Source organism: Pristiophorus japonicus, chromosome 24, assembly GCF_044704955.1.
Source record: "Pristiophorus japonicus isolate sPriJap1 chromosome 24, sPriJap1.hap1, whole genome shotgun sequence".
Lineage (NCBI taxonomy): Eukaryota > Metazoa > Chordata > Chondrichthyes > Pristiophoridae > Pristiophorus > Pristiophorus japonicus.
This window is the reverse complement of record NC_092000.1, coordinates 10,554,327-10,570,493: the sequence shown is the minus strand read 5'-3', so window position 1 is coordinate 10,570,493 and position 16,167 is coordinate 10,554,327. Positions and strand designations below refer to the sequence as shown.

Below are 16,167 nucleotides of genomic sequence, written 5' to 3'. Positions count from 1 at the left end.
AGTCAACGGTTCAGCTCGATGACCTTGCGTCAACTCCCGAACCTCCATCCACCTGAAACGCTAACTCTGTTTCTCTCTCCACAGATGCTGCCTGACTGGCTCAGAATCTCCAGCATTTTGTTTTCATTTCAGATTTCTAGCATCCGCAGTATTCTGCTTTTTGTATTTGTGATTCTGGGATGTTGTAGAGGAGCAATTCCCCCTTCTCACCCTCATCTCAGTACTTAATTCCAGGTAATGATCAACTCATTTCCTATCACTGTTCCTATCTGTTCTCGAGTAGTGGGTGATGTTGGCCCCAATACAGGGTCTTGCTTGGCTACTGCAGAGGGCACTATGGGCCAACCACAGATAGTAGGACTAGAATCACATGTAGGGGTGGCAGGTTCCCGCCTGTGAAGGACAGTAATGAAGGTGTTGTCTTTATATTTCCATACCAGCTCACATATTAGCTCACATGTCAGCCATGGCTCAGTGAGTAGCACCCTCGCCTCTGAGCCACAAGGTTGTGGGTTCAAGTCCCGCTCCAGAGATTTGAGCACGAGAATCCAGGCAAAAATCTACATTACAACAGTGACTACACTTCAAAAAGTACTTCAATGGCTATAAAGCACTTTGGGGTGTCATGAAAGGCTCTATATAAATGGAATGCAAGTCTTTCTTTCTTTAGGCTGACACTCTAGTACAGTGCTGAGGGAGTGCTGCATTGTCGGAGGTGCCATCTTTTGGATGAGATGTCAAACCAAGGCCTTGTCTGCTCACTCAGGTGGACATAAAAGATCCCATGGCACTATATCGAAGAAGACCAGGGGAGTTATCTCCAGTGTCCTGGGGCCAATATTTATCCCTCAATCAACAGCACTAAAAAAATGATCTGGCTAATATCAGGTTGCTGTTTGTGGAGCTTGCTGTGCGCAAATTGGCTGCCGCCGTTTCCTACATTACAACAGTGACTACACTTCAAAAAGTACTTAGGTGGCTGTAAAGCGCTTTGAGACGTCCGGTGGTCGCGAAAGGTGCGATATAGTCTTTTTTTCTAACTAAATTCAATGTCACGACTTGGCTTGGTGGGATTTGAACTCCTGATCTCTGGGCTGCTACTCCAGTACTATAATCACTAGGCTACTGTACCCTGAAATCGCCAATCACTCACCTCACCATCAGGGCCGACAGCAGATCCCAATCCGTCCACATTTTCCTGCTTCTGTAAAGAAGGACATATTATAAAGAGAAGCGGGAGAAGAGAACCGTGCCCTTGCTGCCTGATCCCTACTGTTGGGTTCATGCAGCAAGGGTCAGGAGAACCGCTGCACGGGTCCCAGTGCTACAGTTGGCCTCGGTTGAGGAAGGGGAGACCAGCTAGGGTTAGCACCAGTGTTCCCTTTAAGCTGCGAGGCCATGCAACGCCCTGGAGCTCCCGTGCAGCCGGCTCACTGGCTTTTAAATGCTAAAAACCGCACACGCACAATGTGTTGAATGGGTTGCACAGCCCCTTAAAGGGGCCATGCACCCGGAAAAATAATTAAAGGGAACATTGGTCAGCACTCCTGATCACTATTGAGTGACTCCTGCTGGAAAGGACGTGGGTGGGGATAGAAGGAAGGGTGAAAATGCCAGAGGTCAAACTGAATGTATCACGGAATTTACATTGCTAGGTATAAAACCCTCCTGAAAGAATGAGGAGTCATCTTCCAAACAGAGCGAACTCGGAATTAAATACTCAAGCTCTTTTATTTTCATCAGATCGGAGAACTTTGAGACAAACTGGCCTGTAGATGGTTCTGGACGTGGCAACGTTATGCATCTCTGCGTTCATGCCTAGCACTGTGCACTACTGTCAAATTAGGAGCTGCATCGATGCTCTCTACAGCCTCCCAGCCCCACCGCTGGTGTCCGTTCCAAACCCGGGCCGCCCACTAACCTTCTTCTTCTTTTTCTTCTTTTTTTCTTTCGCAGCCTGCGCTGCCTTGTGCTGCCGGACGAGCTCGGTCAGGTTGGCCACGTATTCATCCGTCTGCTGTAGCAGGTAGGCCAGGCGCCGGTCTTTCTTCTGGTCAATCAGCTTTCGATAGCCTTCTTCATCTTCCGCCTGAGAGAGAGAGAGAGAGAGAGAGAGAGAGAGAGTGAGAGGGGGAGAGAGTGAGAGGGGGAGAGGAGATTTTTTTTTTATTCGTTCATGGGATGTGGGTGTCGATGGCAAGGCCGGCATTTATTGCCTGTCCCTAATTGCCCTTTGAGAAGGTGGTGGTGGGCCGCCTTCTTGAACCACTGCAGTCCGTGTGGTGAAGGTGCTCCCACAGTGCTGTTAGGGAGGGAGTTCCAGGATTTTGACCCAGCGACGATGAAGGAACGGCCGATATATTTCCAAGTCAGGATGGTGTGTGATTTGGAGGGGTATTTGGAGGTGGTGGTGCTCAGATTGAAACATATAAGATTCTGAGAGGGATTGCCAGGGTAGATGCTAAGAGGTTGTTTCCCCCTAGCTGGAGAGTCTAGAACCAGGGGGGCACAGACTTAGGATAATGGGTCGGCCATTTAGGACGGAGATGAGGAGGAATTTCTTCACTCAGAGGGTTGTGAATCTTTGGAATTCTCTGCCCCCAAGAGCTGTGGATGCTGAATCGTTGAGTATATTCAAGGCGAGATCGATAGATTTTCAGACTCTAGAGCAATCAAGGGATATGTAGATCGGGCAGGAAGATGGAGTTGAGGTCGAAGATCAGCCATGATCTCATTGACTGGTGGAGCAGGTGCGAGGGGCCATATGGCCGACTCCTGCGCCTATTTCTTATGAGAGGAGCTGTGAACGACCCGCCACAGCCACCCTTATAGGGAGCTGGGAGCTGGGCGCCATCGTGGGCCATATCTCTGCCTCAATCAAATAGGCCTCCCGGCCACCATCTTGTCTGCATACCCTCTGCGATGAAGCAGAGTGCCTGCAGGCAAAATCCCCACCACACCCGATCACTTAGCCCCTAGTGTGTAGGAGCGATGATGCACCCCATGGTTGAACGTCACACCCGAAGAATGACCGCAGGGGCCGGGCAATGGAAGGGCGAGGAATCGTTTTCCCCAACCATGGTGGGCAACGTCAAGTAGACGAGGTGGAACAAAACAGGCAGCGGCTCACCATCAACCTCCTCATTCTCTCCTTCTCGATCCGTTCGTTCTCCTTCTTCTGCTCGCGCTCTGTGTTGGCGTGGTAGGTGGCCACGGCTTTGGTCAGCTTCTGCATCTTCCCAGTGACCGACCGGTGATACTCCTTAAAGTCCTTCGCGTGCTGCAGGATGCTGTTGAGGTATTCCTGGATGCAAGAAGGAAGAATATGGAGTCAGTAGACCATTTTGTCATTTAGGAGGGGAATTAGAGAAAAAAAACACCAGCCAGAAAGAAAGGCTGAACGTCATAGATTCATAGAACAGTACAGCATAGAAAGAGGCCGCTTGGCCCGTCAAGTCTGCACCGGTTCTTTCGAAGAGCATCCCCCATCCCTTGCTCTCACCTCCCTTTGGATTACACCTGCCTGATTGTTGGCTATCACGGTGTTGCTGCACATTGTGGGTATGTTCTGTGACATTCACCAGACAATACCACAATTCAGAGACCAGATGATGTCCATTCGAGATCAAAGGGAACAGCTACCGCAAGTACACAGAAGCAGGGGGGGCTCCAGTTACATCTTTAGCTTACCAGCGGATCATCAGATCTTTCTGGGGTCCCACTGTTCCGTGTCCCTTGGTCTCCAGTTGTACTCGAACTGCCACGTGACCTCTATCGCTGTAACTCTCTCCAACCCTACAACCCTAGATCTCTGCGCTCCTCCAATTCTGGCCTCTTGCCCATCTCCGATTCGCATCGGTGGCCAGGCCTTCAGCTTTCTAGACCCTAAGCTCTGGAATTCCCTCCCTAAACCTCTCCCTCTCTCTCATCTCCTTTAAGACGCTCCTTAAAACCTACAGCTTTGAACATGCTTTTGGTCACCTGTCCTAATGTCTCCTTATGTGGCTTGGTGTAAAATATTGTCTGATAATGCTCCAATGACACATATTTAAGGCACTATATAAATGCTAGCTGTTGTTTTGGTGGTGCGCGTGCAACAAGTTTAAATCCCGAGACACAACGTCCTCTGACCTGATGTTTCTGTCTGCGCTTGCGTTCTTGCTCTATCTTCTGCTGCTTCTCCAGTTTCTCAGTGATGCGTGCCTCGCGGAGCGACTGCCGCTTGCTGCGCTTGTAGGCCTTGGCGTTCAGCGCCGTCTCTAGGGCCGTGTCCCTCCTCATACACACCACCACTTCCTGACGGAGCTGAGAACAAAACAGAGGGGACAGTTCGTTGCGTGCAGTCTGATAAGGAACAACACCCAGCATCACATCTGAGTGACACCAAGAATCATCTTCAAGAAAAATGGGAAATACATATTCTTCATTAAGGTTTGCTTTTCCACGATAGCAAATGTGGAATCGGTATGGGTGGAGCTGCGGAATACCAAAGGGCAGAAAGCACTGGTGGGAGTTGTGTACAGGCCACCAAACAGTAGTAGTGAGGTTGGGGAAAGCATAAAACAAGAAATAAGGGATGTGTGCAATAAAGGTACAGCAGTTATCATGGGTGACTTTAATTTACATATCGATTGGGCTAACCAAACTGGTAGCAATGCGGTAGAGGAGGATTTCCTGGAGTGTATTAGGGATGGTTTTCTTGACCAATATGTGGAGGAACCGACTAGAGCTGGCCATCCTAGACTGGATGATGTGTAATGAGAAGGGACTAATTAGCAATCTTGTTGTGCGAGGCCCCTTGAGGAAGAGTGACCATAATATGGTAGAATTCTTTATTAAGATTGAGAGTGACACAGTTAATTCAGAAACTAGGGTCCTAAACTTAAGGAAAGCTAACTTCGATGTCTGAGGCGTGAATTGGCTAGAATAGACTGGCAAATGATACTTAAAGGGTTGACGATGGATAGGCAATGGCGAACATTTATAGATCACATGGATGAACTTCAACAGTTGTACATCCCTGTCTGGAGTAAAAATAAAACAGGGAAGGTGGCTCAACCGTGGCTAACAAGGGAAATTAAGGATAGTGTTAGATCCAAGGAAGAGGCATATAAATTGGCCAGAAAAAGTAGCAAACCTGAGGACTGGGAGAAATTTAGAATTCAGCAGAGGAGGACAAAGGGTTTAATTAGGAGGGGGGGGGAAATAGAGTATGAGAGGAAGCTTGTCGGGAACATAAAAACTGACTGCAAAAGCTTTTATAGATATGTGAAGAGAAAAAGATTGGTGAAAACAAACGTAGGTCCCTTGCAGTCGGACTCAGGTGAATTAATAATGGGGAACAAAGAAATGGCAGACCAATTGAACAAATACTTTGGTTCTGTCTTCACGAGGGAAGACACAAATGACCTTCTGGATATACGAGGGGACCGAGCGTCTAGTGAGAAGGAGGATCTGAAGGATATCCTTATTAGGCGGGAAATTGTGTTGGAGAAATTGATGGGATTGAAGGCCGATGAATCCCCAGAGCCTGATTGTCTGCATCCCAGAATACTTAAGGAAGTGGCCCTAGAAATAGTGGATGCATTGGTAATCGTTTTCCAACAGTATATCGACGCTGGATCAGTTCCTATGGACTGGAGGATAGCTAATGTAACACCACTTTTTAAAAAAGGAGGGAGAGAAAATGGGTAATTATAGACCAGTTAGCCTGACATCAGTAGTGGGGAAAATGTTGGAATCTATTATTAAGGATGAAATAGCAGCACATTTGGAAAGCGGTGACAGGATCAGTCCAAGTCAGCATGGATTTATGAAAGGGGAATCATGCTTGACCAATCGTCTGGAATTTTTTGAGGATGTAACCAGTAGAGTGGACAAAGGAGAACCAGTGGATGTGATGTATTTGGACTTTCAAAGGGCCTTTGACAAGGCACCACATAAGAGATTGGGGTACAAGATCAAGGCACATGGTATTGGGGGTAATGTACTGGTTGGCAGGCAGGAAGCAGAGAGTCGGGATAAACGGGTCCTTTTCGGAATGGGAGGCAGTAACTAGTGAAGTACCGCAGGGCTCAGTGCTGGGACCCCAGCTCTTCACAATATATATTAATGAGTTGGATGAAGGAATTGAGGGTAATATCTCCAAGTTTGCAGATGACACTAAACTGGGTGGCGGTGTGAGCTGTGAGGAGGATGCTAAGAGGCTGCAGGGTGATTTGGACAGGTTAGGAGAGTGGGCTAATGCATGGCAGATTGGATAAATGTGAGGTTATCCACTTTGGTGGCAAAAACACGAAGGCAGAATATTATCTGAATGGCGGCAGATTAGGAAAAGGGGAGGTGCAATGAGACCTGGGTGTCATGGTACATCAGTCATTGACATTGAAAGTTGGCATGCAGGTACAGCAGGCAGTGAAGATGGCAAATGGCATGTTGGCCTTCATAGCTAGGGGGTTTGAGTATAGGAGCAGGGAGGTATTATTGCAATTGTACAGGGCCTTGGTGAGGCCTCAACTGGAATATTGTGTTCAGTTTTGGACTCCTAATCTGAGGAAGGACGTTCTTGCTATTGAGGGAGTGCAGCGAAGGTTCACCAGACTGATTCCCAGGATGGCTGGACTAACATATCAGGAGAGACTGGATCAACTGGGCCTTTATACACTGGAGTTTAGAAGGATGAGAGGAGATCTCATAGAAACGTATAAGATTCTGACGGGACGGGACAGGTTAGATGCGGGAAGAATGTTCCCGATGTTGGGGAAGTCCAGAACCAGGGGACACAGTCTTAAGATAAGGGGTAGGCCATTTAGGACTGAGATGAGAAGAATCTTCTTCACTCAGAGAGTTGTTAACCTGTGGAATTCCCTGCTGCAGAGAGTCGTTGATGCCAGTTCATTGGACTGAGTTCATTGGATGCTAGTTCAAGAGGGAGTTAGATGTGGCCCTTACGGCTAAAGGGATCAAGGGGTATGGAGAGAAAGCGGGATAGGGGTACTGAGGTGAATGATCAGCCATGTTCATATTGAATGGTGGTGCAGGCTCGAAGGGCCGAATGGCCTACTCCTGCACCTATTGTCTATGTTTCTATGTAAATGGGTAAAGGCTCTGCCACTGCCCCAATGGCTGATGGGTAAAGGCTCTGCCACTGCCCCAATGGCTGATGGGTAAAGGCTCTGCCACTGCCCCAGTGGCTGATGGGTAAAGGCTCTGCCACTTCCCCAATGGCTGATGGGTAAAGGCTCAGCCACTGCCCTAATGGCTGATGGGTAAAAGAACTGCCCACTGCCCCAATGGCTGAAGGGTAAAGGCATTGCTCCTGATAACCAATGCGTAAAGGTTCTGCCCACTGCCCCAATGGCTGATGGGTAAAGGCTCTTAGAAACATAGAAACATAGAAACATAGAAAATAGGTGCAGGAGCAGGCCATTCAGCCCTTCTAGCCTGCACCGCCATTCAATGAGTTCATGGCTGAACATGAAACTTCAGTACCCCCTTCCTGCTTTCTCGCCATAACCCTTGATCCCCCGAGTAGTAAGGACTTCATCTAACTCCCTTTTGAATATATTTAGTGAATTGGCCTCAACTACTTTCTGTGGTAGAGAATTCCACAGGTTCACCACTCTCTGGGTGAAGAAGTTTCTCCTCATCTCGGTCCTAAATGGCTTACCCCTTATCCTCAGACTGTGACCCCTGGTTCTGGACTTCCCCAACATTGGGAACATTCTTTCTGCATCTAACCTGTCTAAACCCGTCAGAATTTTAAACGTTTCTATGAGGTCCCCTCTCATTCTTCTGAACTCCAGTGAATACAAGCCCAATTGATCCAATCTTTCTTGATAGGTCAGTCCCGCCATCCCGGGAATCAGTCTGGTGAACCTTCGCTGCACTCCCTCAATAGCAAGAATGTCCTTCCTCAAGTTAGGAGACCAAAACTGTACACAATACTCCAGGTGTGGCCTCACCAAGGCCCTGTACAACTGTAGCAACACCTCCCTGCCCCTGTATTCAAATCCCCTCGCTATGAAGGCCAACATGCCATTTGCTTTCTTAACCGCCTGCTGTACCTGCATGCCAACCTTCAATGACTGATGTACCATGACACCCAGGTCTCGTTGCACCTTCCCTTTTCCTAATCTGTCACCATTCAGATAATAGTCTGTCTCTCTGTTTTTACCACCAAAGTGGATAACCTCACATTTATCCACATTATACTTCATCTGCCATGCATTTGCCCACTCACCTAACCTATCCAAGTCACTCTGCAGCCTAATAGCATCCTCCTCGCAGCTCACACTGCCACCCAACTTAGTATCATCCGCAAATTTGGAGATACTGCATTTAATCCCCTCGTCTAAATCATTAATGTACAATGTAAACAGCTGGGGCCCCAGCACAGAACCTTGCGGCACTCCACTAGTCACTGCCTGCCATTCTGAAAAGTACCCGTTTACTCCTACTCTTTGCTTCCTGTCTGACAACCAGTTCTCAATCCACGTCAGCACACTACCCCCAATCCCATGTGCTTTAACTTTGCACATTAATCTCTTGTGTGGGACCTTGTCGAAAGCCTTCTGAAAGTCCAAATATACCACATCAACTGGTTCTCCTTTGTCCACTTTACTGGAAACATCCTCAAAAAATTCCAGAAGATTTGTCAAGCATGATTTCCCTTTCACAAATCCATGCTGACTTGGACCTATCATGTCACCATTTTCCAGATGCTCTGCTATGACATCCTTAATAATTGATTCCATCATTTTACCCACTACTGAGGTCAGGCTGACCGGTCTATAATTCCCTGTTTTCTCTCTCCCTCCTTTTTTAAAAAGTGGGGTTACATTGGCTACCCTCCACTCCATAGGAACTGATCCAGAGTCAATGGAATGTTGGAAAATGACTGTCAATGCATCCGCTATTTCCAAGGCCACCTCCTTAAGTACTCTAGGATGCAGGCCATCAGGCCCTGGGGATTTATCTGCCTTCAATCCCATCAATTTCCCCAACACAATTTCCCGACTAATAAAGATTTCCCTCAGTTCCTCTTCCTTACTAGACCCTCTGACCCCTTTTATATCCGGAAGGTTGTTTGTATCCTCCTTAGTGAATACCGAACCAAAGTACTTGTTCAATTGATCCGCCATTTCTTTGTTCCCCGTTATGACTTCCCCTGATTCTGACTGCAGGGGACCTACGTTTGTCTTCACCAACCTTTTTCTCTTTACTGGCTGATGGGTAAAGAAATTGCCCACTACCTCAATGACTGATGGGTAAAGGCATTGCTCCCGATAGCCAAGGTGTAAGGGCACTGCCCACTGCCCCAGCGGCTGATGGGTAAAAGCACTGCCCAGTGCCCCAATGGCTGTTGGATAAAAGCTCTGCCGCAATGGCAGATGAGTAAAGGCACTTCCCACTGTCCCAATGACTGATGGGTAACAGCACTGTCAATGCCCCAATGGCTGATGGGTATAGTCTTTGCCCTCTGCTCCAATTGTTGATGGGTAAAGGCACTGCCTATTTGCCCCAATGGCTGATGAGTAAAGGCTCTGCCCCAAAAGATAATGGGTAAATGCATTGCCCACTGCTCCAATGGCTGATGGGTAAAGGAAGTGCCCCCAACGGCTATGGGAAAAGACTCTGCCCCAATGGCTGATTGGAAAAAGGACTGCCCATGGCCTCATTGGCTGATGGGTAAAGGTTCTGCCCACTGCTCCAAAACCGTAAACGTGCACTGTGTATAATCTTGACATGCCAAGCATACATTCTCCAGCAAGAATTCATTTTTAATCAATAGATTGAATACGGCTGCAGTACCTGTAGGCGGTGCTGCTGAGAACAGGAGCCTTTAAAAGAAACGGCTGCAGAGATAGTGGAGGCATTGGTTGTAATCTACCAAAAATCCCTGGATTCTGGGGATTGGAAAACCGCAAATGTAATACCCCTATTTAAAAAAGTAGGCAAACAGAGAGCAAGAAACTATAGACCAGTTAGCCTAACATTGGGAAAATGCTGGAGTCCATTATTAAGGAAGCAGTAGCAGGACATTTGGAAAAGCATGATTCAATCAAGCAGAGACAGCATGTTTTATGAAAAGGTAATCATGTGACAAATTTGCTGGACGTATCTTTGAGGATGTATCGAGCAGGGTGGATAAGGGGAAACCAGTGGATGTGGTATATTTGGATTTCCAGAAAGCATTCGATAAGGTGCCACATAATAGGTTACTGCACAAGATAAAAGCTCACGGGGTTGGGGGTAATATATTAGCATGAATAGAGGATTGGCTAACACAGAAAACAGAGAGTTGGGATAAATGACAAACAGTGACTAGTGGGGTACTGCAGGGATCAGTGCTGGGTCCTCAACTATTTACAATCTATACTAATGACTTGGATGAAGGGACCGAGTGTAATGTAGCCAAGTTTGCTGATGATATAAAGATGGGTGGGAAAGCAAATTGTGAGGAGGACACAACAAATCTGCAAATGGATATAGACAGGCTAAGTGAGTGGGAAAAAATTTGGCAGATGGAGTATAATGTGGGAAAATATGAGTTATCCACTTTGTCAGAAATAATGGAAAACAAATTATAATTTAAATGGAAAAAATTGCAAACTGCTATAGTACAGAGGGACCTGGGGGTCCTTGTGCATGAAACACAAAAAGTTAGTAATGCAGGTACAGCAAGTAATCAGGAAGGTAAATGGAATGTTGGTCTTTATTGCAAGGGGGATAGAGTATAAAAGCAGAGAGGGCCTGCTACAATTATACAGAGTATTGGTAAGGCCACACCTCCACACCTGGAGTACTGCTTAGTTTTGGTCTCCGTACTTAAGGAAAGATATACTTGCAGTGGAGGCTGTTCAAAGAAGGTTCACTACGTTGATTCCGGAGATGAGGGGGTTGACTTATGATAGGTTGAGTAGGTTGGGCCTATACACATTGGAGTTCAGAAGAATGAGAGGTGATCTTATTGAAACATACAAGATAATGAGGGGGCCCGACAAGTTGGATGCAGTGAGGATATTTCCACTCAGAGGGGAATCTAAAACTGGGGAATAAAACTGGAGAATAAGGGCCGTCCATTTAAAACTGAGATGAGGAGAAATTTCTTCTGTCAGAGGGTTGTAAATCGATTGAATTCTCTGCCCCAGATAGCTGTGGAGGCTGGGTCATTGAATATATTTAAGGTGGAGATAGACAGATTTTTGAGCGATAAGTGAATAAAGGGTTATGGAGAGCGGGCATGGAAGTGGAGCTGAGTCCATGATCAGATTAGTCATGGTCTGATTGAATGGCGGAGCAGGCTCGAGGGGCCAAATGGCCTACTACTGCTCCTATTTATTATGTTAGAAACATAGAAACATAGAAAATAGGTGCAGGAGTAGGCCATTCGGCCCATTGAGCCTGCACCGCCATTCAATAAGATCATGGCTGATCATTCCCTCAGTACGCCTTTCCTGCTTTCTCTCCATACCCCTTGATCCCCTTAGCCGTAAGGTCTATATCTAACTCCCTCTTGAATATATCCAATGAACTGGCATCAACAACTCTCTGCGGCAGGGAATTTCACAGGTTAACAACTCTCTGAGTGAAGAAGTTTCTCCTCATCTCAGTCCTAAAGGGCCTACCCCTTATCCTAAGACTATGTCCCCGAATCTGGACTTCCCCAACATCGGGAACATTCTTCCCGCATCTAACCTGTCCGGTTCCGTCAAAATCTTATACGTTTCTATGAGAACCCCTCTCATCCTTCTAAATTCCAGTGAATAAAGGCCCAGTTGATCCAGTCTCTCCTCATATGTTCTTATGAAACAGGCTCGAGGGGCCAAATGGCCTACTACTGCTCCTATTTATTATGTTCTTATGAAACAGGCTCGAGGGGCTAAATGGCCTATTCCTGTTCCAATGGTGTGTGCCTCCTGGATTGGACAGTGAGGCTCTGTCGAGCTAAAGGGTAAATTTGTGCTGGACTGCAGACAGGGAGGCAAGAAGCAGCTGGCAGCAGATGGAGCTGGCTATGAAGAGCAGTTCAGTGAGGCTGGGTCACGAGACTGTTTGTGCACTGGTTAGGAAGAGCGTGACCAAGCAGGGCCTGGAGGAGAAGCTCAGCGTGGCTGGAGAGTGAGAATGTGGTGTGTGAAACAGTGTGTGTGTGAGAGAGAGAGAGAGAGAGAGAGAGAGAGAGAGACACAGTGTGTGTGTGTGAGAGAGACAGACTGTGTGTGTGTGTGAGACAGTCTGTGTGTGTGACAGAGAGAGAGACAGACAATGGGTCTGTGAGCAATGCAGTGAGACAGTGTGTGTGTGTGTGTGTGTGCGTGTGTGCGTGTGAGACAGTGTGTGTAGGTGTGAGAGTGTGTGGGTGTGAGACAGTGTGTAATTGTGTGTGTGTGTGTGTGGGTGTGAGACAGTGTGTATGTGTGAGAGTGTGTGTGTGTGTCCGCGTGAGACAGTATGTGTGTGTGAGACGGTGCGCGCGTGTGTGTGTATGAGACAGTGTGTGTGTGTGTGAGACAGTGTGTGAGAGAGAGAGAGAGAAGCAGTGTGTGTGTGTGTGTGTGTGTGTGTGTGTGTATATGAGAGACGGTGCGTGTGTGTGTGTGTGTGTGTGTGTGTGTATATGAGAGACGGTGCGTGTGTGTGTGTGTGTGTGTGTGTGTGTATATGAGAGACGGTGCGTGTGTGTGTGTGTGTGAGAGAGAGAGACACAGTGTGTGAGAGAGACGGTGCATGCGCGTGAGAGATGGTGCGTGTGTGTGTGTGTGTGTGTGAGAGAGAGAGAGACACAGTGTGTGAGAGAGACGGTGCATGTGCGTGAGAGACGGTGCGTGTGTGTGAGAGAGGCACAGTGTATGTGTGTGTGTGTGTGCGTGTGACAGTGTGTGTGTGTGAGAGAGAGACAGTGTGTGCGTGTGACAGTGTGTGTGTGTGAGAGAGAGACAGTGTGTGCGTGTGACAGTGTGTGTGTGTGAGAGACAGTGTGTGTGTGTGAGTGTGACAGTGTGTGTGTGTGAGAGAGAGACAGTGTGTATGTATGTGACAGTGTGTGTGTGTGAGAGAGAGAGACAGTGTGTGTGTATGTGTATGTGTGTGTGTGTGAGTGTGACTGCAGAGTCTGTTCTCATGGCGTTGCTGTCAGGAACGCTTGTGTGTGGCCGGGCAGGACTCAGCGCACAGTGGGGAGCTGTTAGCAGTGCTTCGAAATAGAACTCACACATGGGATTCTGTATTTGGATTGCATGCAGCGTGTATATTTATTTTTTAATTTGTAGTCAGCGACGCCACGGTTACAGTGCAAGAAGGGATGTGAAGAAAAATAAGAGCTTCCTTGATCCGATACAAACCTGCCTTTGAAAATTAAGGAGCCGCAGAGCCTTGAGTTCAATAGTTGCTTTGGTACGGAGGTCTCCCGCCAGTGAGCCCGGGAGATTTTCCAGCTCTTGGATCCGATGGGAAATTCGTGCTTGTAACCTGCCAACGAAAAACGAACATCAGCGGTGCAATTCTGGACATTGTAGCTAAAGGTCAGAGAGGGGTCTTGGAAGGCAGAAACTCAGTCAGCACATTTCACAGGTATAAAACATAGCAATGGTCACAGCTTTTGCTTCACATCAAGTCGTGATTCTACTTTTTGAAGGGAGGGCATATTACCCGGGGCAAAAGTTTGTCACCTGCTTTATTAAACAGCAGAATATGCAGAAAATGTCACATTAAAACATTACCATTCTTGTAAGGTATTGATATGCTGCAGGATCATGCTTCTGCCATTAGAAGGAACACTTGGAATTTTGACAGCTCAAGGAGGACCCCTAGTGTCAGAATCCCAGTTAACATGCTCAACACACAACAACAAACTTGCATTTATATAGCGCCTTTAATGTAGTAAAACGTCCCGAGGTGCTGCACAGACGCGTTAACAAACAGAATTTGACACTGAGCCACATAAGGAGATGTTAGGGCAAGTGACCAAAAGCTCAGTCAAAGAAGTGGGTTTTAAGGAACATCTTACAGAAGGAAAGAGAGTTGGAGAGGCGGAGAGGTTTAGGGCCAAGGCAGCTGAAGGCATGGGCGACAATGGTGTAGCAATTAAAATTGGGGATGCAAGAGGCCGGAATTGGAGGAGCACAGAAATGAGAAGGTTGTCAGCACTGTTCCCTTATATTTTTTGGGTGCGTGGCCCCTTTAAGAGGCTACATGGCCCCTTAAAAATATAGCGTATGCATGGTTTTTCCTATTTGTAAGCCAGTGAGCTGGCTGCGCGAGGTTTACAAGGAACATTAGTTGTAGAGCTGGAGGAGATGACAGAGATAGGGAGGGGCGAGGCCATGGAGGGATTTGAAAATAAGGATGAGAATTTAAAAACACACCAGTGTACTATGCCTGGAGACCTGAATGCACCGAGATAGCGGGGCCCAGACCAACGTAACCTACAAACATGCATTCCATCCTGGAACATCGTCAGCCTCTTCTTACCGGTACTCGCGTTCCTGGAGCAGCTCGACCGGGTCCAGACCTCGCGGTTTCTGAATGGGGGTGATCCGGTTCTGCTTCTGGTGGTGCGGCACCATCGGGGCTGGCTGGGCCGGTTGCCCCGGCGACTGCGTCTGGGGTGGCATCACCGGGGAAGCGGCGGGGGGCACGGCTGGCGGCGCCGGGGAAGGCCGGCCAGTGGGCTGGGGAGGGACCAGTTTCTGGGGGGCGCTGGTTGGAGCGGCGGCATTGGCCATGGGACCTGAAACAGAAAAATAAAGGCCGTGAGCGTTACAGGAAACTCTGCAAAGGTGCTGCACACCTGAGGCCTAGTCGCCGCCCCCCCACCCCAAGTCCTGCCCCTCTCCATATCTGCTGAGCTTGTCTCGAATCAGAAGTTTGAGAGTTCAAGCCCCACGCCAGAAAATAATGAAAGATCTTGCATTTATATAGCACCTTTCTGACCACAGAACATAAGAAATAGGAACAGGAGTAGGTCATATGGCCCCTCGTGCCTGCTCCGCCATTCAATAAGATCATGGCTGATCTGATCATGGACTCAGCTCCACTTCCCCGCCTACTCCCTAACCCCTCATCGGTTAAGAAACTGTCTATTTAGAAACATAGAAACATAGAAAATAGGTGCAGCAGGAGTAGGCCATTCGGCCCTTCTAGCCTGCACCGCCATTCGATGGCTGAACATGCAACTTCAGTACCCCATTTCTGCTTTCTCGCCATACCTCTTGATCCCCCTAGTAGTAAGGACTTCATCTAACTCCTTTTTGAATATATTTAGTGAATTGGCCACAACAATTTCTGTGGTAGAGAATTCCACAGGTTCACCACTCTCTGGGTGAAGAAGTTTCTCCTCATCTCGGTCCTAAATGGCTTACCCCTTATCCTTAGACTGTGTCCCCTGGTTCTGGACTTCCCCAACATTGAGAACATTCTTCCTGCATCTAACCTGTCTAACCCCGTCAGAATTTTAAACGTTTCTATGAGGTCCCCTCTCATTTTTCTGAACTCCAGTGAATACAAGCCCAGTTGATCCAGTCTTTCTTGATAGGTCAGTCCCGCCATCCCGGGAATCAGTCTGGTGAACCTTCGCTGCACTCCCTCAATAGCAAGAATGTCCTTCTTCAGGTTAGGAGACCAAAACTGTACACAATACTCCAGGTGTGGCCTCACCAAGGCCCTGTACAACTGTAGCAACACCTCCCTGCCCCTGTACTCAAATCCCCTCACTATGAAGGCCAACATGCCATTTGCTTTCTTAACCGCCTGCTGTACCTGCATGCCAACCTTCAATGACTGATGTACCATGACACCCAGGTCTCGTTGCACCTCCCCTTTTCCTAATCTGTCACCATTCAGATAATAGTCTGTCTCTCTGTTTTTACCACCAAAGTGGATAACCTCACATTTATCCACATTATACTTCATCTGCCATGCATTTGCCCACTCACCTAACCTATCCAAGTCGCTCTGCAGCCTCATAGCATCCTCCTCGCAGCTCACACTGCCACCCCCAACTTAGTGTCATCCGCAAATTTGGAGATACTACATTTAATCCCCTGGTCTAAATCATTAATGTACAGTGTAAACAGCTGGGGCCCCAGCACAGAACCTTGCGGTACCCCACTAGTCACTGCCTGCCATTCTGAAAAGTCCCCATTTACTCCTACTCTTTGCTTC

At 47.8% G+C, this 16,167-nt stretch overlaps 1 protein-coding gene across 6 annotated transcripts in view; it reads right to left on the bottom strand.

Moving 5' to 3' along the window:
• smarca4a (SWI/SNF related BAF chromatin remodeling complex subunit ATPase 4a) overlaps positions 1–16,167 on the bottom strand; it is a 168,279-nt gene that overhangs the window by 85,296 nt on the left and 66,816 nt on the right. For all 6 annotated transcript variants that reach the window (XM_070867225.1, XM_070867227.1, XM_070867230.1 and 3 more), the window contains exons 6-11: positions 14,476–14,734; positions 13,347–13,473; positions 4,132–4,305; positions 3,131–3,304; positions 1,922–2,089; positions 1,154–1,204 (exon numbers count right to left, since the gene is read on the bottom strand). In XM_070867225.1, coding sequence (XP_070723326.1) covers positions 1,154–1,204; positions 1,922–2,089; positions 3,131–3,304; positions 4,132–4,305; positions 13,347–13,473; positions 14,476–14,734 — 953 coding nt within the window. The remainder of the gene's footprint in view (positions 1–1,153; positions 1,205–1,921; positions 2,090–3,130; positions 3,305–4,131; positions 4,306–13,346; positions 13,474–14,475; positions 14,735–16,167) is intronic.